This window comes from Harpegnathos saltator, unplaced genomic scaffold (genome assembly GCF_003227715.2).
Source record: "Harpegnathos saltator strain DR-91 unplaced genomic scaffold, Hsal_v8.6 scaffold694, whole genome shotgun sequence".
Taxonomy (NCBI): domain Eukaryota; kingdom Metazoa; phylum Arthropoda; class Insecta; order Hymenoptera; family Formicidae; genus Harpegnathos; species Harpegnathos saltator.
In genome coordinates this window covers 312,998-340,282 of record NW_020230531.1, presented here as the reverse complement: position 1 = coordinate 340,282, position 27,285 = coordinate 312,998, and the positions used below count along the sequence as shown (strand labels likewise).

General features: G+C 35.1%; 5 protein-coding genes across 14 annotated transcripts; 3 read left to right on the top strand and 2 right to left on the bottom strand.

Annotated features, from left to right (window-relative positions):
• The first annotated feature begins 98 nt into the window (after nucleotides 1-98).
• On the top strand, nucleotides 99-5,858 carry Vps8 (vacuolar protein sorting 8). 2 transcript variants are annotated; one of them, XM_011153719.3, is made up of 12 exons: nucleotides 99-304; nucleotides 527-805; nucleotides 963-1,256; nucleotides 1,370-1,588; nucleotides 1,659-1,838; nucleotides 1,916-2,161; nucleotides 2,295-2,435; nucleotides 2,498-2,956; nucleotides 3,067-3,812; nucleotides 3,909-4,853; nucleotides 4,973-5,186; nucleotides 5,367-5,858. In XM_011153719.3, the coding sequence occupies exons 1-12, from the start codon at nucleotides 224-226 to the stop codon at nucleotides 5,466-5,468; spliced, it is 3,906 nt and encodes a 1,301-aa protein (XP_011152021.1). In that variant the 5' UTR covers nucleotides 99-223; the 3' UTR covers nucleotides 5,469-5,858. The 2 variants fall into 2 exon arrangements, with proteins under 2 accessions (XP_011152021.1, XP_019700475.1); XM_019844916.2 differs by having other exon boundaries at nucleotides 226-304; nucleotides 531-805.
• On the bottom strand, nucleotides 5,852-7,141 carry LOC105190789 (uncharacterized). Its single transcript, XM_011153718.3, has 4 exons — nucleotides 6,953-7,141; nucleotides 6,647-6,853; nucleotides 6,288-6,506; nucleotides 5,852-6,155 (listed from the first exon to the last, which is right to left on the bottom strand). The coding sequence occupies exons 1-4, from the start codon at nucleotides 7,004-7,006 to the stop codon at nucleotides 5,862-5,864; spliced, it is 774 nt and encodes a 257-aa protein (XP_011152020.1). The 5' UTR covers nucleotides 7,007-7,141; the 3' UTR covers nucleotides 5,852-5,861.
• Nucleotides 7,129-13,112, bottom strand: scny (ubiquitin specific peptidase 36). 3 transcript variants are annotated; one of them, XM_011153716.3, is made up of 8 exons: nucleotides 12,724-13,112; nucleotides 11,773-12,326; nucleotides 11,556-11,669; nucleotides 11,224-11,450; nucleotides 9,769-11,087; nucleotides 9,492-9,625; nucleotides 9,108-9,316; nucleotides 7,129-7,268 (listed from the first exon to the last, which is right to left on the bottom strand). In XM_011153716.3, exons 2-8 carry the CDS (start codon nucleotides 12,266-12,268, stop codon nucleotides 7,206-7,208), a joined length of 2,562 nt encoding a protein of 853 aa, XP_011152018.1. In that variant the 5' UTR covers nucleotides 12,269-12,326; nucleotides 12,724-13,112; the 3' UTR covers nucleotides 7,129-7,205. The 3 variants fall into 3 exon arrangements, with proteins under 3 accessions (XP_011152018.1, XP_011152016.1, XP_011152017.1); XM_011153714.3 differs by lacking the exon at nucleotides 7,129-7,268 and having other exon boundaries at nucleotides 8,212-9,316; XM_011153715.3 differs by lacking the exon at nucleotides 7,129-7,268 and having other exon boundaries at nucleotides 8,212-9,316; nucleotides 11,556-11,663.
• Nucleotides 13,113-14,389: 1,277 nt separating this feature from the next.
• IFT57 (intraflagellar transport 57) lies at nucleotides 14,390-17,348 on the top strand. 5 transcript variants are annotated; one of them, XM_011153722.3, is made up of 8 exons: nucleotides 14,390-14,527; nucleotides 14,689-14,767; nucleotides 14,868-15,064; nucleotides 15,242-15,689; nucleotides 15,797-15,905; nucleotides 16,063-16,259; nucleotides 16,407-16,551; nucleotides 16,637-17,348. In XM_011153722.3, the coding sequence occupies exons 3-8, from the start codon at nucleotides 14,907-14,909 to the stop codon at nucleotides 16,801-16,803; spliced, it is 1,224 nt and encodes a 407-aa protein (XP_011152024.1). In that variant the 5' UTR covers nucleotides 14,390-14,527; nucleotides 14,689-14,767; nucleotides 14,868-14,906; the 3' UTR covers nucleotides 16,804-17,348. The 5 variants fall into 5 exon arrangements, with proteins under 5 accessions (XP_011152024.1, XP_011152027.1, XP_011152026.1 ...); XM_011153723.3 differs by lacking the exon at nucleotides 14,390-14,527 and adding an exon at nucleotides 14,541-14,591; XM_011153725.3 differs by lacking the exon at nucleotides 14,689-14,767 and having other exon boundaries at nucleotides 14,404-14,527.
• A 258-nt stretch (nucleotides 17,349-17,606) lies between these two features.
• On the top strand, nucleotides 17,607-24,762 carry LOC105190794 (protein croquemort). 3 transcript variants are annotated; one of them, XM_025305364.1, is made up of 11 exons: nucleotides 20,359-20,599; nucleotides 21,278-21,413; nucleotides 21,525-21,685; nucleotides 21,775-21,916; nucleotides 22,017-22,220; nucleotides 22,314-22,525; nucleotides 22,636-22,930; nucleotides 23,160-23,233; nucleotides 23,390-23,656; nucleotides 24,290-24,457; nucleotides 24,726-24,762. In XM_025305364.1, the coding sequence occupies exons 2-10, from the start codon at nucleotides 21,297-21,299 to the stop codon at nucleotides 24,447-24,449; spliced, it is 1,632 nt and encodes a 543-aa protein (XP_025161149.1). In that variant the 5' UTR covers nucleotides 20,359-20,599; nucleotides 21,278-21,296; the 3' UTR covers nucleotides 24,450-24,457; nucleotides 24,726-24,762. The 3 variants fall into 3 exon arrangements, with proteins under 3 accessions (XP_019700485.1, XP_025161149.1, XP_011152029.2); XM_019844926.2 differs by lacking the exons at nucleotides 20,359-20,599; nucleotides 24,726-24,762 and adding an exon at nucleotides 17,607-17,895 and having other exon boundaries at nucleotides 24,290-24,591; XM_011153727.3 differs by lacking the exon at nucleotides 24,726-24,762 and having other exon boundaries at nucleotides 24,290-24,591.
• Nucleotides 24,763-27,285: the final 2,523 nt, after the last annotated feature.

Sequence of the window (27,285 nt, the reverse complement as noted above, 5' to 3'; positions counted from 1 at the left end):
CGCATCTGTTTTCTCTAGTTGATATTTAATTCTATTGGATAAGAAAACCCAATAAGGAAACATGTGTATAACATGCCTGATATTGGCCATACTGGGACATAAATGGGTTCTACGCAATGTCGTCCGCGGATAACTTCGCTAATATGTAGAATGAAAACAAAAGTGTCAAATAATTGTCAAATATTTATGTACATGAGCACTATCGAGATTGAGATAATATAAAATGGCCGAGAATGGATTTGCATCTGACAGTAACGCCGAAGAATCCCTCGTTACAGAAGCTATTAATTTAGATATTGAGGAGGTACTCATATTATAATAGTGGTTATCTGTATGATATAAATTATCTCATGCTATAAAACTATAATTATAATCTTAGTAAATGAATCGAGCAATTACTATCCTTTGCATTATTGTCTCTCGTCACGTCACTAATTGTTATAGTTTTCGTTATTTCATTGTAATATCAGTATGACTTAAAATTATTGCAAGCCTAATGGTCACACGTAATTATCATTTATTCTAGTTAGATAATACAGAGTATGCTATACCAATAGTGGAGGAATTACCCACTTTAGAAAGTATATTGATGGAACCTGATTACGAGTCATTATCAGAAACAGATGATGATATTGGCATACCAGTGGGAGAAAGACTCGGTAGTAGTGAAACGACAAGCATTGGCAGTCATCTGTCTCTGAATTCATTGAATAAATCCTCCAGAGGCACGCAAAAGACATTTTCAGGTGTTATTTTAAGGCATGTTATATTAAAAGGAATATCATCACAAATTGTATCGGCTAATGTAAGTAATTGTTCCATCTCTATTATACAGAATATATTATATATAAATTTTTCAGAGGAAGGTATGTATTATAAATTTCAAAGTATTTATATATATATATTTAATACTTAAATGTATCTCATGAAACAAAACCAAGATGATATGATTTAAAATATAGGAAAGAGTCAATGCTGGCTTAGCCAGTGCGGTTGCAGCTAGTGGAAATATGTTAGTAATTGGTACTAGCCATGGTTTAATACTTGGGTTTGATTCATCACAAACATTGAGATGGTGTGATCAAGAAGCAAGACATCAAGGTTCTGTTTCTGCTCTTTGTTTCAATCATGAAGGCAGCAGAGTACTGGCTGGTTTTGTCAGAGGACAAATTCTGATGTTAGATAGCAGTAATGGGAAGGTTTTAAGAGTTCTCACTGATGTACATCCATTTGATACTGCTGTGTTACATGTTAAGGTATATTCTGTTGTTAGTTTTTCAATATGAGGATATGCAACAATATGTGCACCTTATTACATTATATTTGAAACTTAGTTATTCAATTTACAGTTTCAAATCAGCCGTTTTAGTTTACAGATTCGCCAAAAATAGCTTTATGCAGTGATAGCGGTGGATCAGTGTTTGAATTAAATTTCACTAGGGTCATGGGTGTAAGAGGTTGCGAAAGTAGATGTTTGTTTAGTGGCTCTAAAGGTGAAGTGTGCACGCTGGAACCTTTATTGTTGAATCATCTACCGTCGCATCCGTTGAAAAATTACACATTGGTAGCAATGGCAACATTATCGAAGGTTGTTCGTCACAATAAATTCGAGTGCTAATATCGAATATGTGTGTTATTTAGCTGGTCTTGTTTTGTAGGTAATTGTAGTTTGCATAAGACCGCGAATGCGAGTAGTACTGAGTCATCCGTTATGCGGTGCTGCAACAGCACCTCCACAACTATCTTGGCAGCTAGTTGTGATACAAACAGCGGATGGATCTCGCGTAATCGATCCTGTATTGGCGCTTGCAAGAGACAACGTGGTGCATTTTTACCAAGTACTTGTCTGATTTAATGATATTATTTGGTCGCTTTATTAAGATGAAATTAAGAAAACAAAATGTTTCTCAATAAGGTGTACACCGAGGTAGGCTCGCGTGTCAAGTTATCTCCTCTTCGACGGATGACATTACCGTATACGATAAGTAATTTGAGATGGTTAAATCCAAGATCTCTCATAGTGCTGGACACGCAAGAGAAGCTGCATTTGTTAGATGTAAGAGCGCAGGATAATCTGGAAACGTTGGATATGAGCCGCGTCGGTATTTCTTATGCCTCTAGTCATTTTAAAGGACTATCCACTGGTGGGAATGTTTCTAAGGTAACTTGAGAGATAATATGAGAGAAGAACAAGCAAAATATTCCTCATTGTTTCACACACTTACAGCGTATCATGTGCAAATTATATTATATATATATATACACACATACACACACAACACCTTTTTATACAGGCAATGGCATTAGCTGGCGAACGAGCATGCTACAATACCATGGTAGTATTTGGCACACAGCTATTATTATTAGGTACCAAAAGTTTGCACGCGATTTGCATAAGAACATGGACCGAAAGGATACAGCATTTGATCATGCAGGTCGGTTTAAAGTAATGGCAAGCATTTTAAATTTAGAATAAACTGTTCTGTTTGCCCTTTAGAAGCGTTACCCTGAAGCGTTAGCGTTGGGCCTCTCGTTTTATCAAGACAAAGGCAAGGCGGTGATTGGTCTTCGAGGTTCTAAGCAACGTCGCAAACAAATTGCGCGCGATAAAGTCTGTCAAGTTCTGATTCAATATATGGATGAATTAAATCAGTGTTTAATGGACGAAAATATGGACTACGACATGATAGTGCTCACCTGCGTCGACTACTGTATTCAACTGGAAAACTTGGATTTGTTGTTTGGAAAATTGTGGGACATTGTGTTCGAGTCAGAAGGGTTAAAGACAAGTTACTTGCACGCCCTCGAAGCCCCTCTGTTAGACGGAAGCCTACAGTCTAGATTACCACCGTTGATCGCTCAACAATTAGTTAGCCTGTACGATCAGGAGAACAAAGTAGACTCGTTGGAAGCGATCGTAGTTCTGCTTAACGTAGATTGCTTAGACATTCATCAGGCGAGTAAAACGTTACGTTTACTTGAAGCTAATACATGTATTCCATGTATTCCAATGTGAGCAAATGAACGAAGTTTTAAAGTCGATAATGTGTGCATATTCGTTTATAGGTAACTACAATCTGTCGTCAACGAGGGCTCTGGGAAGCACTAATTCATCTTCAGACAACGGCGCTTGGCGACTTTACCGCGCCGATTCATCAGTTGGTGCCGGTACTTCAGAACTTGCTGTATGACGCAACAACCGCTCTTTCCCGAGATAGCATAAAACTTGGGAACGCCATTTTGGTTTATACCAGTTGTTGCCTCGCTGGCCGCGGATTCCCCAAAGACGAGCTTCCCGAGGGTATGCCGCAGAAAGCGAAAGCGGACATACTGAGAGCTTTGCTCTCTCAACATTCCAGTTTAGCAAACGACACAGAGAGACAGTACCCATACCTGAGGACGCTGCTGCAATTTGACGCGAAGGGCTTTCTCGATGTGATAGCCATTGCCTTTCAGGAGCCAGAATTTACTTCCGAGATGGGTCTCCGACACAGGCAGAGGCTCATAGATATCTTGTTGAGTATCGTTATGCCGAATACGCCGCTTAGCCCGAAAAGCACTGATTACATCACGCTGGAGCAACAGTTTATGGTTCTTATGTTTGTGGCGAACGAAGCGTCCGAGAGTACCGTCACGTTGGAGTCTAATATATTGAATAAAATGATAGATATATTGTGCATCGACATGCACGTAGAAATGTTGAAGGATTTTAAGACCGAGAGAGAAAATGCTGTACTGGGATTACTGCATTCTAAGAAACTGTGCAATATCTCCGACAACACTTTGCTGAATTTAGCGAATAGAGCGGGTTTGTAAGTATGCTTATTTATTTCATGACACTCTTCATAGCCGATCACGTCTCATATTATCGCATTACACATCATCACTTCGATTACTTCGTGTTGCAGTATAAGAGTCGCGGAGTTACTGTACAGCGCGAGAGAAGACTGGGTAGCAGTGTGTAAATGTATGATTTTAGAATCGTCCAGGCATCACGATATATGGCCCTGGCTCGAACATCTGCCGGCCGCGTCGTTGGATCAAGTTGTGTCGGCTCACGCCCCGACTCTCGTGACGATCAATGCGAATCAGTTCGCCACGACCGTCGCGACTCGATTGCAGAGCAAGATCAATGCGATACTGCAAAATCTCGGCAATAATTTAAGTCTGGAGTACAATTTGCTAGGAGCGTTGTATCAAATCGCGCAGTACAAAGAAGAGGATGTCTCTTTGGAATTGTCAACCGAACACTTGGAGAGATACCTGGCATTGATGTGCGAGTTGAAGCCGGAACACGTGGTGGCTCACATACATGGGCCGCACGGTTGTAGATTGGACGAAGCGTTGAAGATCGTTCAAAAGTGGAACTGCAAAGACGCGGAGGCGGTGATGTTGGAGAAGCTGGGCAACTACCAAGACGCATTTAATCTCTTGCTGAAGGAATTTGAGAATCACCTGGAGCTCTATCGACATAATAAGGCTTCGGAGAGCGAAGCTGTGCGTGCCGCCGCGCAGCTCGCGGGCATATGCCGAAGATCAGCGGGAAATTTGGACTGGATGCCACTCGTGGAAGCGGTATTTCGTTCGCATTCCGAGAACAATAAACAACAGGCGGACAAACTAAGCGGAAAGCTGTTGAGATTAATCCTAGAGTCGTTGAGCGGCACTTCGATTCTATCGAATATATTGGAGCAGATTCTGAGGAATCCATTAGCAACGAGCGGGACAATGGGTGATATACGACAGCTGTTATCCGGAGTTCTCACTCAGTCGCGATACGAGCAGACCCTGGTCGAAACCACCGCACGATTAGTGAGCTTGGAGTTGCACAAGGCTCTAGAGAAGTCCCTGAGGTACTATATAAATATGGGAATTTATAAGAATGTACTTGTACGTACTCACGCGAGAGAGAGAGAGAGAGAGAGTACCTTCTCTTTATTTATAGACAATATCATATCATTTCATTGTCTAGGGACGCTGGCAGAGCATGTGGAAACGTTTCCGTAACGTGCCCGATATGTAGACAAGCATTATCGAATTGTTCCGATTACGTAGTAGTGTTCGGCTGCGGTCATGGATATCACTCGACGTGTCTGGGTGAACCCAAGTCGTGTTACAAATGTCTGAATACAAAAGGTTGGGCACCTGTCGCTACCGATATCACACACGCCGTTCAACCTCCGCCGGTTAGTTATAACAGCTGTACTTCTTCTCTTCTGCATCCCAATTGTATATCGGAGAATTCTTCCTTTCTTTCTTTCTTTCTTTCTTTCTTCCTTCCTTCCTTCCTTCCTTTCTCTCATGCCCCTTATACCTGTGTAGAGAATGTTCATGTGTCATTTCATTAATTTTCATTCTCCTTTCAGAGAAAGAAAGTTCTTCTTCCGCCAGAATTTCTACGTCACCAAGACCTCACGCTAAGATTGGCGCCGCTCTGTCCCACTCCTGATCTTGAGGGCATCTTTTAATCTAGTCTTTGAATATCGAATATCGAAATTGACGATTACGTTTGCGAAACGGTACGTAAAATGTTCTAAAGAGGATATACCGAAATAAATGTATAATACTATTATACGAGCTACTACGTCGGATCTTGGCACTATGATCGTTTTGTCTGCGATATTGTATAGTACTAAGAGATATATATTAAGCTCTTCTCCATTCCTTGAGATTTTATTTGTTCGACGTTCGCTAATGTTTAGGACACGTCGCCAAATACACGAGTTAATTACGAGTTAATTACGAGAGATACAAATATAAATATTTATTATATTGTTTACGAGATCGTTATTCTTCCAACTGAACTGAAGGTCGGTAACGACCTTCATACAGGACACAAAATCGATCCATCGATGGTGTTTTTACGTCACTGTTTCAACGACAGATATCGACGGAACATCTATTCTGCGTTTGATTTTAACGATGAAAACCGGTTTCTTGGGTGCGTTATCCGCTAGCACGTGATATGGATTCATAGGTTCGTCATCTAATAATTCACCAGTGAGAAGTTTCGCAACGATTGTGAAAACATCCAATTCTGTACATTCGGCTCTATTCATTAGCGGCACTTCGATGGTAGAAGCATATTCGTTTACAGTCGCTTCTAGCTTAACGAGGAACGGAATCAACTTGGACATGGCTAAATAATGTTGTAACTGCAAATCGAGAAGATTGATTATATAATTTGACTTGTTGAGAAGATTCTTTTTATCGACGGGCGTTTCTATCTTGCGCGAATCGTCCTTACAATGTGCGACTTTGAAAGCAGTATTTACGTAGATACGTGCCTTATGATCGCATCGTTTTAGATTGCTCAATAAATCTTCGATTTCATCGAGTAGAGCGCAACACTCGGTATATTCACGACTGGTATATGCATCCTCACGAGTATCTAACAATTCTTTCGTCCGAGAACTTTCTTTCTTTATCTTTTCAATGAGCAACGATAACGGTACTCCTGATAATGTGTGACTAGCCATTCGAATCTTGGAACATTTCTCACACACCTATATAATTAATATATCAATGTAAATACCTATATGTAACAATCAATTAGAAAATTCCTTATTATATATATATATATATATATAGCAGAGACGATATAAAAGACCGTTATTGCCAAAAGTAAAATATAGAGAAGCTTTACCTGCTTATTAACAGAGATCCACAGATTGACAATCCCGTTTACAAACTGCTTAAGATCATTGTTCACGAAACTGTAATTCTCAGACAAATACAGCAATGACTGAAGTTTATCCGTCAGACTACTCGACACTTTACCAAACCATTCGAGTTTATCGCGGAATTTAAGATCGATGTCCGAACTACAACTTTCCGCCTTGAGTGTGCTCACCTGTGTAAAATACGCCAAAGAGTGACATATCATTTGAACGATAATTAATTAATGGATAATAAGGTGTGGGATTTCAATGTTTATACAACATCAACTTACGTTTTTCTCGAGAATTTGCACGAGTTTACGGATCGGAGTAACGTTCATCGCCATAACACTACTTTTGTAAGAGTTACTATATAGTTACTATTATGTTTTCTTTTGTCATATTGACCGTTAAACAAAAGGCATTTCCATGGCCAACTCGTATTATTATCCAGTTTGTGGTAGTCTCCTTTTTTTTTTTTTCCAAGGAATAGATACATTCAGTTGTTTCTTTATTGATGTTATGGCGCATATAATATAAACGACATTATTGTTTTCTTGAAACATGTACATATTCTGGCATCAGCTTGCTTGTGTAGTATAGATCATTCTATAATACCGCATATTTAATTTCATTAATATATTGAATGCTATGTTTCATTGATGTATCGTTTGTTGTGTTCGGCTATAACGTCTTATTCGGATAATGATGTAATGAGGTATCGTAGGATTTGTGATAATTGAGAATTGACTCTCCCACATGTCGCTTAAAAAATTAACTTATGGCTTTTGTGATTTTAACTGTTAATAGTAATTTCTTAATGTTAAAAGCCCTATGTTCTTATTATCATAAGTAATATACAATATTATATATATATATTTTTTTTTATATTACTATTAATATTAATTATTATAATTAAATGGTTATTTATATCATTATAGACAACTTATCTCAATCGCAGTAGAAACATCTAAAAATCATGTTTAAACTTGCATTTATCGACAGGGACGTACTATCGATTATAATTTATATAGTGAAAGAAAGTAGCGTAAACGCCATCGAACATATCGGTTGCTATGCTCTCGCACCTCATCTTGAAATGCATAACAAATTACATTTTCCTAAAAATCAACTGCCGTAGCTAGTCACTGCGTAGAATAATTATCGTCCGTAATGTCATTTCCAATCGGGGGAAGAGAGTACCTTTGCCGAGAAAAGGGTGGGACGGATTATGAGCATCCTAAGTATCTCTCAAAGCTGTATAATACTGAAAACTGTAATAAACTTTCGCTCGCTATGAGACTTAAATTTCACGGACCCATAAATTTAATACGAAAACGCTTTATTAATCTTCTTTTTGACATTGCAACAAAAATTGTTCATTAGCATGTTATTGATAGAACTTTCTTATACTACTTTGTCACTGTTTATAAGAGGAATAATGTATAATAAGAAATTATGCTGTGTATAAATATATGTACATATGTGTGTGTGTGTGTGTGTGTGTGTGTGTGTGTGTGTGTGTGTGTGTGTGTACATACATGCACACACATATATACATATATATGTGTGTGCATATGCATGTATACCTACCTACGTATATGTGTACACACACGCACACACACACACACACACACATATATACAATGTAATATCATATGTACATCGTACTTTAGATAAGCAATGATATAACAAATAATTTCTAATTCAACGTCTTCAATAAAAGTAATTTGAAATTTAAATCAATATGTCATAAGTAAATTTTTCCATAATTTCAGACGTCTTAAAAATTAATCATGTCGATAATATTCAACGTTTCGAAAAGTGTATTAAATAACATAAAATTATAAGCACGATAATTATCAAGTTATAACTTTATTTTTCGAGGGTCTAGTGAGAGTTTAGTAGCAAATATGTGCCTCTTAAAACTAATTAGTTCCTGTCATATCGTGATCAGAAAAGAATTTCTACGAGATAACTCACGTCGAACACAAACTGGTATAATTTGTAATACTTATATCCCCCACGGGTCATTTTTCTTTTTTACAACGTAGATACCAAACTTATATAACAGAGACAGGACAGTGATAACAATGATTCCGCGAATAATTGCGAATAAATCATTGATATTAATAAACGTGCGTATTAACTATTGAAACCTCATAGGTCCCTTCCCCCCCCCCTGACACAGGTCCTGACTTCCAAACCGTATTGAGAAATGACGTATCTATGCAGCAAGTGAGAACTGATGCAGTCTATACGAATGGATTCATTCGAATCATTGATATAGTCCCTAACATCCTTCCGTTTGGTCTTTCACCCGTTCAGTCTTTCACGCCAGACACGGGAGTGATTGTGATATCTATAATGCTGGGACCTATAGCTATTCCCATGACGCGAACGTCTGTAGGAAGTGTTATAATAATGTCTTCGATGATAATTACTAACGGGTCGATTCCAAGGTTTGCTGTTCTGGTACTCTTGGAATGAATTGTAGCTCATACCAGCTCTATCCTCGTATCGACGGTCCTTGACTTTCTTTACTCGACCTCTGTCCATCTCTTCGTCGTCCGCGTTGAAATGTCGTTTGCGTTCTTCGCGTCTATCGTTATCAGCCTCCCGGTCGAGTTGCGTTCTATTGCCGTTCCAATTGAACACTGCAAACCAAAGAAACACAGGAAACAAGGGTTCAGAACAAGTTTTACTTCTCCAAAATTTAATAAGAGCTCATTTTCACACCACTCGTGGCTTACGTGTAAAGGAAGAAAAGAGAGAAGAAAAGCCGACACACCATCTGGAAATAAGCTGATTCTTGTAATATATATTATTTACCTGAGGAACTGCCGTATCCTCGATACGACATTTTCTGTAAATGGGAAACAGTGTCCGAACGATTGGTGCCATTAAAATCTCGTACTGCTGCAGCACTCGGTGTCGTGGTACTTTGATTTGATTTAAGATCTTCTCTGAATGATACATACAATAGAGAATTTTATTATTCTATTAATCTATAATACTTTAATTGATAGTATAAACTGTTTCTCTATTATCGCGTCATTATGTACAGTGTCATAATAAAATCGCATAGATACACGAGACGAACACGTACTTGTTATCAGTAACCGACCACCCATTGGGCGTCCCAGTGGATGCCGGAGAGGGAGTATCCTTAGAAATTTGCCAACCCTTAATGACGCTACTGGCTTTTGTAGGCACCTTCTCCTCCTCTACATTCTTAGTTTTGACATACTGATGCCACGTATCTTGATCACGTTCCGTTTGGCTATTCGTCTCCGTTCTCCCATTCTGATGCTTCGACAAGCTTATTCGGCTATTATTGTTAGACGCACCTTGCGTTTTCGCGTATTGTACAATCGTAGTCTGCGTCGTGGTCGGTATGCTATTGGAGGAGTTGGTCTTAGCGTTGGCCTTCTGTGTCTCTTTACAATTGACGGCCAGCTTCGACGCGTCTTTCGAAACGGAACATTTTGGCATACCGTTTGTAGTGTTTGTAGAGTCAACTCGGGATACGGTACTCGACGTTTGATTCTTCGTAGTTCCAAAGGGACAAGTGTCCTCTTCCTCGCTGGAACCGTCGTAGGGCACCAAACTGTTCCCATTTAAAACTTTTCCGTTCTTTATGTGCATAACCAATCTCGGCTGTGATTTATCCTGCGTCTTTTGTGACGATTGCGTGCTCGCGGCACTGTCGGTGCACTTCTGCGGTGTAGGAAGATTCAATTCTACGCTTCTTTGCGTCGGCAACTGCGGGCCGATTAATGTGTTATCCGAATTATCATTGCCGCTTGATAAATCGCTCAATGATCCGTTTGCGGAACATCCGGCAGATGTGGATGCTTTCGATACGACAGATTTATTCGTAGAACTAGGTAGCGGAGTCGACACGCTCTTCGCGGATGTCGTGCCATTTACTTTGGCAGTCTGTTGATTCTGGCTAGAGCTATTCATTTCAAAAATCATAATGTATGCGTTTGTACTTAATACGTTATTAAGGCTTATCGGACGAACGCAGGCATCATCGAAGGTATAATATTGACCGCTCGACACTTGCGCGATCGCTGTATAGTGGCCGCAATTCACGGAAGGACCCATGTGTGTCACCACGGACATAAGTTTATACGTGAGCTGCTTAGGAGACTCGCCCGGTTCTCTCCACAAGTATCGGCTCATATCTATAGTCTGTTTAAAACCGATGTGTCTGGATATCTTTCCTCCTCCAACGCTAAATCGCTTCAATTGTACACACAACACTTTCGGCGGGCGTTCTAGTGTAAATTGTTTGGTAGCAGGAACTCTTCTTTTACAGGCTTCGCACTTGTAATCATTGTTATCCAATTGTTCTCTACTGAAGTAACCATTTAGTGCTTCGTCCAATGTATTTGCTTTACGTATATCCACAAGCAAGTCCTGTTAAAATTACTCTGTTCAAAATAATCTTCTTGTGTGTATGGATTTTATCTTTTTTTTTATATGTATATATATATATATATAAATTACATGCTTAGAATCACAGAATTCCACCGTGTAAGTTTCTACTACTTACCTGAAAGTGTTGAAATGTGGTAGATACATGTTGACACTGCAGGCACTTTACTTCAGTACGTATATAACCACCGAATATTTGGTTAATTGGTGTCGTTTCCTTAGAATAGCTATCTAATTTAGTCGCTTTATGCCTAGTCAAATATGCACGTTCCATTCCCTCCAATAAATAACGTAAAAATTCATGAGCATCTTCTTGCTGCCCATGCATCATAGTTCGGCAAATGGCTAAAATTATCATATATACAGTAATATTTTTGCGCGCAATATATGCACGTGTGGTAGAAGATAGTAAAAAGTAAAAAGAAAAAGAGGGGAACACATTTTACGTACATTTTAGCTTATTGTATATATGAAATGGCTTGATTGCACCTCCAGACTTCAAATGACTAAACTGTAAAGTTTTGGCCACTGCACACGTAAGGCATTCTGTACTGCCATCTAAAACTAGCCTATTATCAAAACACCATACTATGCACAATTATATATGATACTTTAGAGATATATATAAACAAAAGAAATAACAAGTAATGCGGACAAATGTTCTTACCACTTTGTTCATATTTGGAATTGTGATGTGGATCAGATAACAACCAGTTGACAAGAGCTGGGACATGAAACAATGCCTGAAGAGTACTATTCAGATAACATGTATTCCCTATATTAAGCATGCCCGCTCCAACTGGAAATGTGGCTTTCCATCCCAAATGTACTTTTTTTGGAGAATATAAAGTGATGGCTGGTTCTGGTAAAACAGGTCCTTTATTCACATCACTTTTCTTTTTATAATTTGCATTATCCTTGACTTTGTTCTCTTCTATGTTTTCAGAGGAAGGTAAACTAAGTACAATGCACTTAGCTTTCAGTTGATCCAAAATTGATGTTTGATAATCATTAGCTTCTTTATATTGAACTTCTGTTTGCAAAATACGAGAAGTGCCATTGACTAAATCAATTGACAGATCATCTGTTACTTTAGACGGACTGCTGTCCAAAGTACGATGGAGTCTAGCCGTAATAGGATCGCAAACACTGACCGCAGGCATCTTGGTATTATTAAAATTTTCTTTAGTGTCTATTAACTATATATGTATATAGATGCGCCTATAAACAAAAAAATATCAAACATAACATGTAATAATGAACATGTGCTTTTCCAACATGCCTGATATTGATTATATTAACAAGACAGATTATAAGAAAATATTGTGTGTCTGATGTATTTAAAATTCATGTATGTAAAATGCGTATGTATCTTAAAATATGTATTTTGTAAGAACTTTATAACAAAAGGACCATGCGTAAGGACTAATATGTGGAACGAGATATATCCTATGTAATCATTTCTTCCACTTAGATATATAACAAAATATTTATTATTAATTACAGCGCTGTTGATTATTTCAATCTACAACCTATTTGATAACGATCTTTTGAATAGAAACATGTCTCGATAAGCAGCATGCGGTAGATATGGTGTCAAATATAAATCGTTGTTTACCTGCCAGTCGATATATAGAAATTTTCCGGTGACGATTGTCGAGAATAGTGTGGCAACCATCTGCGTGGCGACAATGAATTTTCTCCGTATTTTTCGCTGCAGAATCACCTAACTATCGATTCATCACGAATTCCACAAGTTTGCTCGCCTCGACGCGGTTACCGGATGAGCTTTGCCGCGAGGTCTCTCGCCGCAAGTAATATTTCCCGTATAGACCAATCCGCTTTATATTAATTTTAACGATATGCGCGTAAACAATATTTTCTTATGTTTATACGCCGATATTGGTCACTACATACCAATCGTATTCGACGATCTTACGGTCATTCGACTTGGACACGCGGGAACGAAAGCCTACATGATCGCGACAGCCATTTGCATTTACAATCCGCCACTGGAATCTACTAACGTCTGATTCACATTGAACTTAATGGCGAATTCGATTGCAGTCCTGTTCCGAAATCGGCTTTGGAAGCTTTGGTTTCTGTTATTAAGTTGGTGAGCCTTAAACCAGCGGCACACGGTGCTTGTTTTCGTGCTGGATTGCTTGCTGGATAAAAATATTGCATTCTGATTGGTGCATTTCCATCCATCTTCGAAAATATACCAATCAGAATGCAGTATTTTCATCCAGCAAGCAATCCAGCACGAAAACAAGCACCGTGTGCCGCTGGCTTTAAACTAACTTGAATACGTTCCGTAATTGGTCAGCTTATCACTTTTAGATGTTGTCACAGCCATGTACTATTTCTGTTTACAAACTTGGCTGTAGCTGCTAATTTTGTAAAATTAGATAAAGAAATGGATACATTTTTCATTACTTATTATCAATTGATCAATTACGAAATGTACTAAATTTAAGGTCAACTTTATAATTAATACCAAAGATTCCGAAACCGATGATTTCGGAACAAATCTTTAGTAACTTTTAGTTCAGCCACCGACGAGGTAATATAAAGACTGACAGCCCTGGGTAAATTTTTGTATCAACTAAAGGGTCCCCGATAAGGGTACCCGAAGGTAATTGAAGAGCAATGATAATACCGATTGCTTTAGCAATTTATCTTAATCCGTTCTGCCTTCATGGATTCTTCGGAGCGAGGAGTTTGTGAAACACTCTGTATATATGTTTCGGATTGCAATTTTAGTATTCTTTCAACTTCGAATTATTAACTTAAAAAATGCCAACGTGTGTATATATTTAAAATAAAAGTTATTCTAAATTTTCTCACGTCTTGCAATCCTAAAAGACATACACACATACATATTCGGCCTGTTTTCTGCATTAATAGTCTGTGGCCGATATTCATAGTCAGGTCTTATATTTAAGACCGTCTTAAGTTCATTTTCAGATACCCCATAGCCAATGAAATGATTTGTATAGCATCTGAAGATAAACTTAAGACGGTCTTAAATTTAAGATTCAACTATGAATACCAGCCTTTGATATCTTCCGATATCTTTTTCCCATTATTCCATATCTACTTTCATTCATGCTTATTTCGAGCTATGTTTCATATTTCGACCATGATATTCCTCAGAGGACGCTAGTGTACAGCGAAATTTCTCTGGTACGCTAAATCCCGTAAGGCCAACAGTCTTTGTAATATCTCGTCGGTGGTTCAGCAGTGCAGCTAAAACGAACAGAGATCATTGGTCTGTTCTTTTCAGCTGCACTACTGAACTGGTGCAATAAGTTAAAGTGAGAAAAAATATAGTTGTCTCATTCTAACTTATTACACTAGTTCCGCAGCTGAAAAGAACAGACCACATAAAAGAACGATTAGTTTAACCGCGAAGATTGGTAAGAGTGTTTGTAAACGTCAGTTGTACAGGCTACTTTTTCATAACATAAAATCTATATTAACGTAATGCTGTTAATATATAAACCTATTAATATATAAATTTGAATTATGAATCCTGAAAAATTGACGAATTGCATAATGACAATATTAAATTTTTTAGCTATGTGTTTTTAAACTTATGCTCACATTATGTAAATGATGACATTGCCTGACGTTTTGTAGCACACCAGGTTTCAGAAGTATATACATGTTTTGCTATTATTAAGTGAATAGAATTTATAAAACATTGATTTTATATGTAACGTGTATTCTCCTTTTATTTAATATTAATCTTTACAGAGTTGATACAAGATATATTGGAAGCAGAGACATATCAACATGTTTAGAGATACTCAAAAAATTATTATAGAGGATGCACTCACTCCATCGGCACCATATGTCATAAATGTCAGGATGGAAGATTTGCTAGAAAAATTGAAATTATTAAATTATGATGCAGAATTTGTACAGGATTTAAAAATAAAACCAATAAACAGGTACAATAATCTAATATTAGTACAATATTAATGGCAAGTATATTTAGGCTTTTTTATTAGTCCAATTTCTCTCTCATATAGAGGTTTGTTATATTATTATAAAGTATTAGGATTAATTATTAAGATGATGTACAAAACTTTATTGTTTTACTATCTGTGCAAATATATGGGATATAGGCATTATTTTGTCATTCCAACCAATCCTGGGGAGCAATTTTATACATTCACATGTCTGGCTGCATGGTTGATTAGAAAGGCTGGAAAAAATTTTGAGATGCCTCAAGAATCAGATGATCCTAACTCAATGATAGCTTTGATCTTGGATTATCTCAGAGATATTGATATACCTATAGAATTCCCACCCAATAAACTCAAACAGGGTACTGGAGAACATGCAGTTTATGTCTTGGATAATTTGGCTGATAATGCATTAAAGATAGGAAATTTCAAATGGAACAAAGTCAGCATTCCACCCGATGAATCCACACCAGAACCAGATATTGAGGATGATGACGCAGAATTAATTTTAGAAAAGGTTGAAGAAGAAATGATGGCAGAATATGATGATGAAGATCAAGATATGTTGCATGTAGATGACATTACAAAATTTTACAGTCAAAATACTGTGAGTAGAATTTTATTATCTAATAAGGAAATTTCTAAGCAATTTCATGGTGCTATATTAAGATTACGGCTATCAGAATTACCTTTATGACTATTTCTATTTCTTAGAATGAAGGACAAAAACCAGACAGCATTTTGGAATCTAAAACTAGTAGGGATGAATGGCAATTGGAATTAGAAAAAGTTCTACCTCGATTGAAAGTGACGGTTAAAACAGGTATTAACTTCAGTGGAAATTTATCATTTATTTAAGATATTATTGCAAAGTTAAAATATTTTGATAGTTTAGTTTTTGTATTTTTATGATTTATTATATATATATATATATACATATATTTTTTTTTACTTTTAGAATATTCTGATTTTTATTACAGACTCAAGAGACTGGAGAGCACACCTTGAACAAATGAAACAACTGCGTGCAAATATTGCAACTAATTTAAGTGGCACGAAAACTCAATTAAGTAAAATATACACCGATATCGAAAATACTTTAGATAAAATTAAAACTAGGGAGACTTATCTGAATAGACAACTTGAGTCTTCTTTGACAGAGTACCGCATGTTGCAAGTTGGTTCTTACTACTTCTACTAAATAAATTTTTATCGTAAAAAAATTTACTTCAAATTGGCATACAAAAATACTCTAACTAAAGTGTTATAATTTTTATGATAATTATGACATATTATATGTTTAAATGAATAATAACTATCTTAGGAGGAACTGTCAAAAGTTAAGGAACAATATAGAGATGTTAGTGGTGGTGTTACAGAAAGGACAAGAGTTTTATCTAAATTAATGGAAGAACTGGAACATGTAAAAAAAGAAATGGATGAGAGAGGATCTAGCATGACTGATGGGAGTAAGTAAATGAACTCAATATATAATTTAGTTTTCGACTTTATTTGATTGACATAAAAAGAACCCATCTTGTGTTTTTTTTGCAGCACCTCTTATTAATATAAAAAAGACGATCACAAAAATGAAGAATGAAATTTCTGAGATGAATGTTCGGATCGGTGTATTAGAATACAGTTTAATGTGCGCAAGAGTACGAGACCGAACTCAGTTACGGGAGGACATGAATAGTACAAGTGCTTCAGTAATAATCTAAGTTATAAAGTAATATAACATATTTATTATTTGATTACATTGACATATATTTTAATCCGTCCAATATGTGATATTATATAATGAAGTCCAAGTTTGAAAAGTTTTCGTAGAATTCTGAAATGTACTTTAATGTGTTTGTATTTATACATATGATGACATTGAAAAGTCACATTAAGAACATTGAGAATATTAAGAACAGAAATTACATTCAGATCTCGATATAAAAAAATTTCTTTGAGCATCATATTGTGGCATATCGAGAGTCCCGAATGTTTATTATTATCACGGGTCCAATTATTCTCTGCCTTCAATAGAGTTGTAATGATATAATTATATGTAACTGAGAACACACACACACACACACACGCATATGCTGTTTGCAATATAAAATATATGAATTTTTCGTTCGCGTGTTAGCACTTTACATACATTTATATATTATAGCTCATAACTGACAATCGACACACAATCACAAAATGACTGTTTTAGTAATAGGTTTTCTCTATGTCAAATAAATCGTATTTTTATTGTTAATAGCTAAATCAATCCTAGTTTACTCATTTCAGGAAACATCTTGCCCTATGTTAAAATCTTGAAACTCTTTTTTCACAGATCATCTTAATTTTTATGCAGTAAAAGACTGAATGCAGTAATAAAGTTCTATTGAATCAGAAGATGAAACGCAGTATATGTTTAGTTCCACATTAAAAATTCCACTTTTTTTTTAAACAAAGAAGAATATACTTTAAGCTTTATTTGGAGAAAAGACAGGAAGTTCACATTTTATAAAAAAAAATGCAAAGATAAAAAAAAATTAACTTTCCTATGTCATATTCGAAACCTTCTGAATGTATCCGACAATATCGACGTAAAACTGTGCTTGTGTATCACAGACATGATAGACGACGCTTAATATAGTGTAGTTATCACACGAACCGGCGCGCATTCGCTCGTCGCATCGTGCTTCGAGTTGGACGTATCGAGAAAACGCGCGCGGCCTTCGACCACACCGACGTCAACGATATCGTTGTGCGAAAGAAAGTCGCGAAAAGTGTAACTTCGACGAGGATCAATTTCATCGAGATTAAAACAGGTGTGTAAAACAATATATAAGATATAAAATAGAAAAACGAACACGCTATTCGCTTTTAATAGTCAGATTTAGCCTCAATCTTCTTATCAAATTCTTCTTTTATCAGCTATTTAGTGTATTGATATCTATCCAGCTTAGTAAAATGACATTGATCTCGATCGATATGTTAATACTGATAAATTGTTGGATACGTGTTTATTTTAGAAAAATATTACTTTTAGTGCAATCAAAAACAGAATAATATAAAAAAGCAGTTCCAAAGTTCAGAAATTTATAATGCGCATGAAAATACACAAACAACTGCCCATCTACATGAGCGCATCGATGATTCTTCAATTATAAATTCAGCTTTCTGTTTAGAACGTAGGCCGTAACGTTCGACACTTCGGTATCTCTTTGTGCGCCAGGATGCGATAGCTTTCTTTTAAATTTACTCGAATCATGCTCCACGTTACGTACAAAGCTGGCGGAAAGATATTTTCTCTGTTACTTTCTCTTTCTCGATTTAACTTTCTTCGACTGTCTTGCGCACATTGTCAGGCGTAACAAGAAACAGGAAACAAGCTACAGAAAATGGGAAAAAATGGCAATGAATTAGTATATTTTTCACAGTCAGAAAATAAATAAATAAAACTCGATATTATATCGCGGTAGAAAAAGAAGATACATGCCGATGTCGAGAAAGTATAACATTGTTATAATTAAATACGTAGAAGAAAAACAGTCGAGAGAAAATAGGTTTAAAAATCACCCAAAAATGTCTGGTATTTAATTACCTAAGAATAAAATTTTGTATTTCATTTTGTATTTCAAATCTTAAATATCCGATGCATGTTAAGATATTGACGATATTACATTTATATCGTCAGCAGAAAGCAGATTTTTAATCGTTTCGTTCAAAAGTCAATATCTTGTTTGTAAATGCATTATAGGGAGATACAAGATAAATCAACGTATCTGCAATACTTATTGTCTTTAGAGATAAACTGTTAAGCCACTGAATTACAGAAGTCTACATCGTGTAGTGATAATGATTCTTATAAATACAGGTGTGTAAGGAAAAAGAAAGATGAGATGTGGTATACTTTTATCTTTTCTTTTTTATATGAAATCACTTAATTTTATTTATTTATAAATAATAATTCTCTCTGTTATTTCGCGTGCAAAATTATTATATTGTTAATAAAAGTTATCAGAATATCTTCCAAATTATAAATGTATATAAAGTCGAATGTGATATATGAATATAATCTCCCCGTATGCGTTGATTCATCTCCGTTTATTGTTTGACCTAAGGAGTGATGTTGCATGCATATTTTTATCTGTATATAATTTGAGCGATTCTCTGTAAAGCATCTATTGCACATTATGTATACCTATGATAAACTTGGACTTTAAACAGTGAGTAATACAAAGATATATTTATATGTATGAGTAGTCACTGATTTATGCACCATGTTCCTTGCATAATTACTTCAATCTTTGTGTTAGAAATATCATAATTATTAAAACGAGTGATGATATCGAGAGATTGACTAATCAAAAATATTTGGGAATCCGTGAAAAGTCTAAGTATCTTCCATGTTTTCTACATTTTTTCACACACATACTCGGAAAATTCATAAAGTATTTTATATCTTAAACTTTACAAAAAGAAGTATCTTATCACTTGATATAAATGAGGCAACACGTCGCTTCTCACGGTATAAAATTTTATCTAGTTAAACTGCTTGAGATCTAATACTGCTGACGTTGTGATTCCCGATATTCATTATCAACAGGTATACCTTCTATACAGGTGTACCTTCTGACTATTATATAGTCATTATGATATGGTTATTCGACGTATGCGTTTCATGTATTCATGGAAAAGCATTAATAATAAATTAAGCAATTGTTATTTCAAACGATTGACAATGCGTAGAAATCGTTAGAAGAGTGTTGCATTAACGTTTATTACGTTGTAAAGATAAACAAAGTTTCGCTATCGCTATATGTACCGCGATTGCAAATAATTCTTCAAGAGAAAACAATCCAACTACCTCTGAACATCTTATCTTGGTATCATCCTATCCTATCACATCCTATCTTAGAATGATTATCTTAGAATTATTATGGAATCATAAGCTCAAGAAAACATTCAAAACACGCGTGATCATATTGCAATTAGCAACTCGGTAAGATATTTGCACATATATTTACGTGGAATATTTTAAGATGAACTATGAAAACAGAATTAATTTTCGTTTCATACGGAATCATTTAAAATACTCATAATAGAGCGAGTTTAATTAAGTGACTTTAATTAAATGGCTGTTCACTTCGAGAGGATAATAATGGGATGCAAGTCATTCGAACGTTACTTGTCATGTCACTCAACATTTAACATTTTCGCGTACAAAAATATCGTAAAGCATAATGTAACGTGTGTATATATATACATTTTTCTTCAAGTTTCTTCTTTCCGTTCATTGCTTATGTCAACTTAAGTGTAAGAGGTGTACTACAGTGCAACTAAAGACCATATGTCTTCCAATGCATGCTGCATCTGTATTATGAAATTTTTGTGCATATATATATGAAAACTACAACTTTTCGCAACCAATGTACATGCTAAATTGCGTCACGATTATTTTGTAACAGGAGCAACTTTCTGTTCACGTTGACTGCTCATCAACGTAGAGAAATAATTATGATAAAACAGGTTAGTGTATGCTCAATGTATCAAATTTTGCGTATCATTTTGAACGTTATGCTTGCATACAATTTCTAATCGACTCGCGAATGTTGCACTGAGATTCACTGATATTATTCGTAAATATTTATTATAAATTCCGGTTTTTACCGTTTACATTTCTACTAATGTATACACAGGTTTTAGGATACTCTATGAACAAGCCAAAGGCCTTCTTTATATGTGCCAATGTACATGCTTTATTCTCTCGTTTATAGCTAAAATTGGCACGTGAATTATCAAAACATTATAGCTATCTTTACTTTATCTGTGATTATTTCAATTACATAGTGTATTTGCAAATATCTTACAACATGTATTTACCCTAATTACTGTGTGTGTTGTCTGTCCCATTGTGCTTTTACATATGAGTTCACTGTTCCATGAACGATTCTGCATATAACCATTATTCTTCATCTCAACAGTATAATTTTATTTATAAAAAAGAGGTGTGTACATATATGCAGAATTTTATTGTGCATGTAAAAATCTTTTGTATAAAAGCTCTTTATCAAATTTTAAACAACATTTTAACTTTGCATGTAACTAATGTTGAAACAATTACTTTTAAATATAATAAACAATCATCTAATATATTTACAAATGCAAGAAAAATAATATCAATTACTATCTGTTTATTGCTTTTAGATATAAAGCTCCAAGAAAGATGATGAGTTCCAATAAAAAAGTTGTGATTATTTTAATTGTTGGTGTAATTATAACAATTTTTGGTGCACTCACGGGATCATTTTGGCCTGCGATATATAATTGGATTATTGTAAAAGTAAGTCAGTTAGAAAAATATTAAAGTACATAAAGTTTGTACAATTGTAAAGTATATAAGATATATACAAATTATAAAGATAACACATTTAATGCATATATTTCTATACAGGTTTTGACATTAACACCAACATCTGTGAGTTACAATATGTGGGAGGAAACACCTATCCCAATGTACTTAAAATTTTACATGTTCAATTGGACTAATTCAGAAGATTTTATTGCTTCAAATGCAAAACCAAACTTTGTGGAGATGGGACCTTACGTTTTTCGGTAGTGTGATTTCAACAATTTCTTGTAATAGGCAATAGGTCATAAAATAATTTCAGGCTGAGCAAAGAATTATACATGTTAATTTGCAGGGAAATTGATTATAAAGTAAATCAGATATGGAACAATAATGGGTCTGTTACATTTCAAAGGAGGAAAGTATGGTTCTTTGATGAATCATTGTCTAATGGCAGTTTGTCTGACAAGATAACCAACTTGAATCCAATAGCTGCGGTAAGGCTTAGTTATATATGCATATATTTATACACATATATAATTATGTCATTAGATAGATAGCTTATTGTATGTGTTACATTGCAATATCTAATTTTAGACTGTTGCGTTTTCCGTGAGATTTAAGTCACAGCTTTTACGCGAAGTGACTGACAAGGTTATGATAACTCTAGGAGAACAAATAGTAATAACTAAAAGCGTAGGTGCACTAATATTCGACGGATACAACGATACATTGCTGCGTATTGCGAAAAAATTGAACGCGACTACTTTACCGTATACTAAGTTTGCATGGTTTTATGCAGTAAGTGCAATAAATTAAATATTCTGTGATTTAAACGATTCAATATAGTCTTGAATATAAATTGCAGGTTTTTGTTTGTTATTTTTTTTATAGAGGAATGGCTCGGACAGTTATGACGGTACATTTAATATGCTCACTGGGTCATCTAATCTATACGAGCTGGGACAGGTCAGGGAATGGAATTATGATAATAAAACGAATTATTACAAGAATTCATGTGGTACAATTAGAGGAACAAATGGCGATTTATGGCCACCTTTGATGGATAATAATACCGTGTCTGTATTTATCAATGATATTTGCACGTGAGTAATGGAATATGTTACTGTATAATTTGTATCACATCTGTGATACAGATTTACAGATATAACAGTGGAAAGAAATGAATATGTAACAAGATATGTTTATTGCTTAGATCATTAGATTTAGTGTTCGAAAATACAACAACATTTCAAGGTGTAACTGGTAGAAAATACATTGGGAATGATAGAATGCTAGATAACGGTAACATTGTAGCATCAAGACAGTGTTATTGTCCTAATGGAAATTGCGGACTTAGTGGAACTTTAAATATTTCAAGCTGTAAATTTGGTGCACCAGCATTTGTTAGTATGCCACACTTTTATCTAGCAGATTCGACTTATATAAACGCTGTGACGGGAATGAAACCTAATCGACAGAAACACGAACTTTCAATGGTTATCGAACCAGTAAGTTTATATTCACAGATATTACAGACTTACAATGTGGTGACAATTAGCAAGTATTTTATTCTCTTTCTCTCTCTCTCTCTCTCCTCTCTCTCTCTCCTCTCTCTCTCTCTCTTTCTCTCTCTCTCTCTCTCTCTCTCTCTCTCTCTCTCTCTCTCTCTCTCTCTCTCTCTCTCTCTGTATGTGTGTGTGTGTGTTTGATACATTGTATAAAAAATATCTTTTACAGACTACAGGTATTCCATTGCAAGTTAAGGCGCAATTGCAATTAAATTTGCTATTAGAACCAGTGGAGTATATGAGGTAAATAAGAGCTAGATGTAGTACAAGGGGGCAAACAATGATATACATGAGAATTTTATGTGTATTTTTTGTACACCTCTTTATGTGTACGCCTCTGTAAATAGTTTAAAACAATGTTTTGAGGACAAAACATCTCATTTATTTCTAATTTTTCAGTATGTTCCAAAATCTAACAAGAACTTACATTCCGATGCTGTGGTTCACTCAAGAGGCTAATTTAACTGCCAGTTATGCGAGTATGGTTAAGGTGGTTCTAATTCTTCCTACATTGGGCATTGTAACATGCTTTGGAATAGCAGGCATCGGAATTTTGATATTTTTTATTGGAATTTTTATTTTTATCCGAGCGAAATGGCGATATGAAGAAAGCCAGGTATTGTTATCCAAACAGGAAGACGATGTTGCAGATAGAGCCGGCGCGTGGTAATTTCATTCTCTTAAGTACCATAGATAGAATATTTGTACTTCTTTTTATAGTTTTGTGATTTCTTTTATGATTATATTCAGGCTTCCTTTCTTTTTAAGCCAGTAGCAAAAATAAGACTATGAATGTCTTGTAAATATTTAGTGGAGCTGCAAGAACATACAGTACATTAACATATAAAAGTGCCTATTCATCAATATAGCCATATATCGAATAAGTAATTAATGGCTGCGTTCAGTAGAACAAAATGATCAGTGAGCGCTTAGCGATTATTGTTTGTGATTGGAGCATTTTTTTAGATTCTTCATAGACCCAGAAGTATTTACCAATCAGGAGCGAGAATCACTAAGCGCTCACTGATCACTTTGTTCTGCTGAACGCAACCAATAATACATATAATTTGAATAGTTACTAAAGTATAGTATTAAACAAATATAAAGAGAGAGCAATTTATTTCTGAACTCTGAAGAATTAGTGAATATGCGAGAAAACAATCTTTGAACAATCTTTGAATATAAATCTTCCTTCTGGAGTCAGAGATGTATGTGTAGATACATATATATATATATATATCGTAATTATATTAGAATACAATAAGAGAATATATTAATATTATATATTAACCTTTTAAGTTGCAGCGATTTCAAACGCGAATTGTCCGCTGTGTACGGTTCGATATTCGCTTGTCGCGTCACCGAAGCCAAATATTCGAGTAATTTACACGCTTCATATAAAGCGTTAAGTACATCATGTCAAATCAAATATACAAGGCGCATATATATGTGTGTATAGTATACCAGGTATGTCGGTAATTACTTTCCGGTTTTTGTAACAGATGTCACTAGCCATAAGTATGCAATGTTATGATTTGATACATATGTCATTTTATTCTACTGACATTAACCTCAAAACTACACAAGTTACGTTCCGCCAAAATAACAGCGTTATAGATTAATAATTTTTTGAAAATGTCGAGTTTTGTGCCTGAAAACGTGCATTTGCGGCACGCATTACTTTTCTTGTTTAATCAAAAGAAAAAAGTCGCTGAAAGTCATCGTTTGCTGGTAGAGACTTACGGTGAGCATGCTCCAACCATAAGAACATGTGAAACGTGGTTTCGACAAATCAAATGTGGTGATTTCAACGTTCAAGACAAAAAACTGGTCCTGGTAGGCCGAAAACGTTTGAAGATGCGGAATTTCAGGAGTTATTGGATGAAGACCCAACACAAACTCAAAAACAATTGGCAGAAAAGTTGAATGTGAGCCGAGTAGCAATTTGTGAACGATTACAAACGATGGGAAAGATCCAAAAGATGGGAAGATGGGTGCCACATGAATTGAATGACAGGCAATTGGAAAATCGAAAAATCGTCAGTGAAATGCTGCTTCAAAGGTATGAAAGGAAGTCATTTCTGCATCGAATAGTAACGGGTGATGAAAAATGGATTTATTTCGAAAATCCCAAGCGAAAAAAATCATGGTTATCACCTGGCGAAGGCGGCTCATCGACTGCAAGGCCAAATCGCTTTGGTCGCAAGACTATGCTCTGTCTGGTGGGACCAGGTTGGTGTCGTATATTATGAACTGTTGAAACCTGGAGAAACAGTTAATACTGATCGCTACCAACAACAAATGATCAATTTGAACTGTGCATTGATCGAAAAACGTCCACAATACGCTCAAAGACATGATAAGGTGATTTTGCAGCATGACAATGCGCCGTCTGATACAGCAAAAAGTTAAAGAAGTGTTGAAATCATTTGGATGGGAAGTTTTATCGCACCCGCCGTACTCTCCAGACCTGGCTCCATCCGACTACCACCTTTTCGCATCGATGGGGCACGCGCTTGCAGAGCAGTACTTCGCCGATTTCGAAGAAGTTAAAAAATGGCTCGATGAATGGTTTAGCTCAAAGGAGAAACAGTTCTTCTGGAATGGCATCCATAAATTGCCTGAGAGATGGGCAAAATATATAGAATCAAATGGCCAATACTTTGAATAAATATATTTTAACTATCCATTGTAAATAACGTGTTTTCTTTAGCGAAAAAACCAGAAAGGAATTACTGACACACCTGGTATATCGATGGATATATGCTCAGAGCATATATGTACCCCTATAGCAGTTAAAAGGTTAATAGCTACTTTATAAAGTACTATAGCTATTATATACAAGCTGGTAACAAAATACAATCGAATAGATGATTATGCTAATAAAATTATTAAAAAAATAGTAGAAATGATCACCACACATTCACTCTATAGAAGAGACTCATTATATAGAAAGTAAAGTAATTTTATATATAGCTATTTCACAATCTAAATATAGTATATGTAAGATATAAGATTTTAATTAGCAATTCTTTTCCGCTTATTGTACATGGATAGTAAAAAAATTCTAATTTGAAAGGTCGCATTGTTGATGTTGCTTCTATAGGCAAAATACTAAAAGTTATAATCTCAAAATGTGTGCTCGATTTACTGAATTTGTTGAGTAAATTATATGCAATAAACACGATGCCATTGGAAATTATCATGTATTTAAAATTCTAATTACTTGTTGCGACTTTTAGCTATATTATATCTTAACAAATTATTAGTATATTATATTTTTAAATTATTAAGTTTGAAATTAATATTAAAGTAATATTAAAGTTAATATAATAAACACATTTTATTTACATTAATGATCGGATAATGACGGAGAATTTAGATTTGGAGAAGCCTTGGAAAATACGCTAATTAGTGATGGTATAGTGTGAATATCACATTATATGAAGAAATCTATTAAGCGAAAGGCTTAATAACGCTTCTAAAGGTCAATCTATAAGTAAAACCTAATTGATACATAGCATTTAACATCATATTATAATTCCAGCAGATTTGAATGAAAATCTATTACAATGTAATATATTATATTTTCATGTTATCACACATAAATACACACACATACACACACACATACACATTTCGATATATTTGTTGTAAATCCTAAATATCTGTGATACTTAATTGTGAAGATGTAAGCGTATGTGCGAAAATGTTATGGAAAAGAATATATATATATCTGTTTTATGGAAAATATGTGTACTGATTATGATATGATTTATATTGTATCTTAATAATAATTTTATATTTTTTTGCAGTATAATTCTTCCAAGTCATACGCTCGCTTGTTACGTAAGAAAAAAAGACATTTTTGCGATCCAGGATAGCTATCCTTGCGAAAAATAATGACAATTGATAAGATCAGTTTCAAGTTAAAATTGTGGCGGAAGAACACTCTTCCTGCGTCGGATGGAATATATATTTTTATCGATAAATCAATATTCTCTGAAATTAGGACGCTAATCAAGTACACAGGTTGTTTCACATTTATCAAGTTATCCTTTATAAATTTTCCATCAATTTCTTAGGAATTAAATATTCTTTAACGAAAATGTCAAAAAATTAATTTTTTTTTTAACGAATATGACATTGGAAACAAGTAATTTTTTCAGGATTTGTGCCTTAGGATAAATATTTTTCATTCAATTCCAAGTAAATTTTAAGATTTTTTCAAGTAGAATTTAGTTATAAAGTCATGTAATGTCGATGATTGTACATTTGTAACAAATAATAGTCAA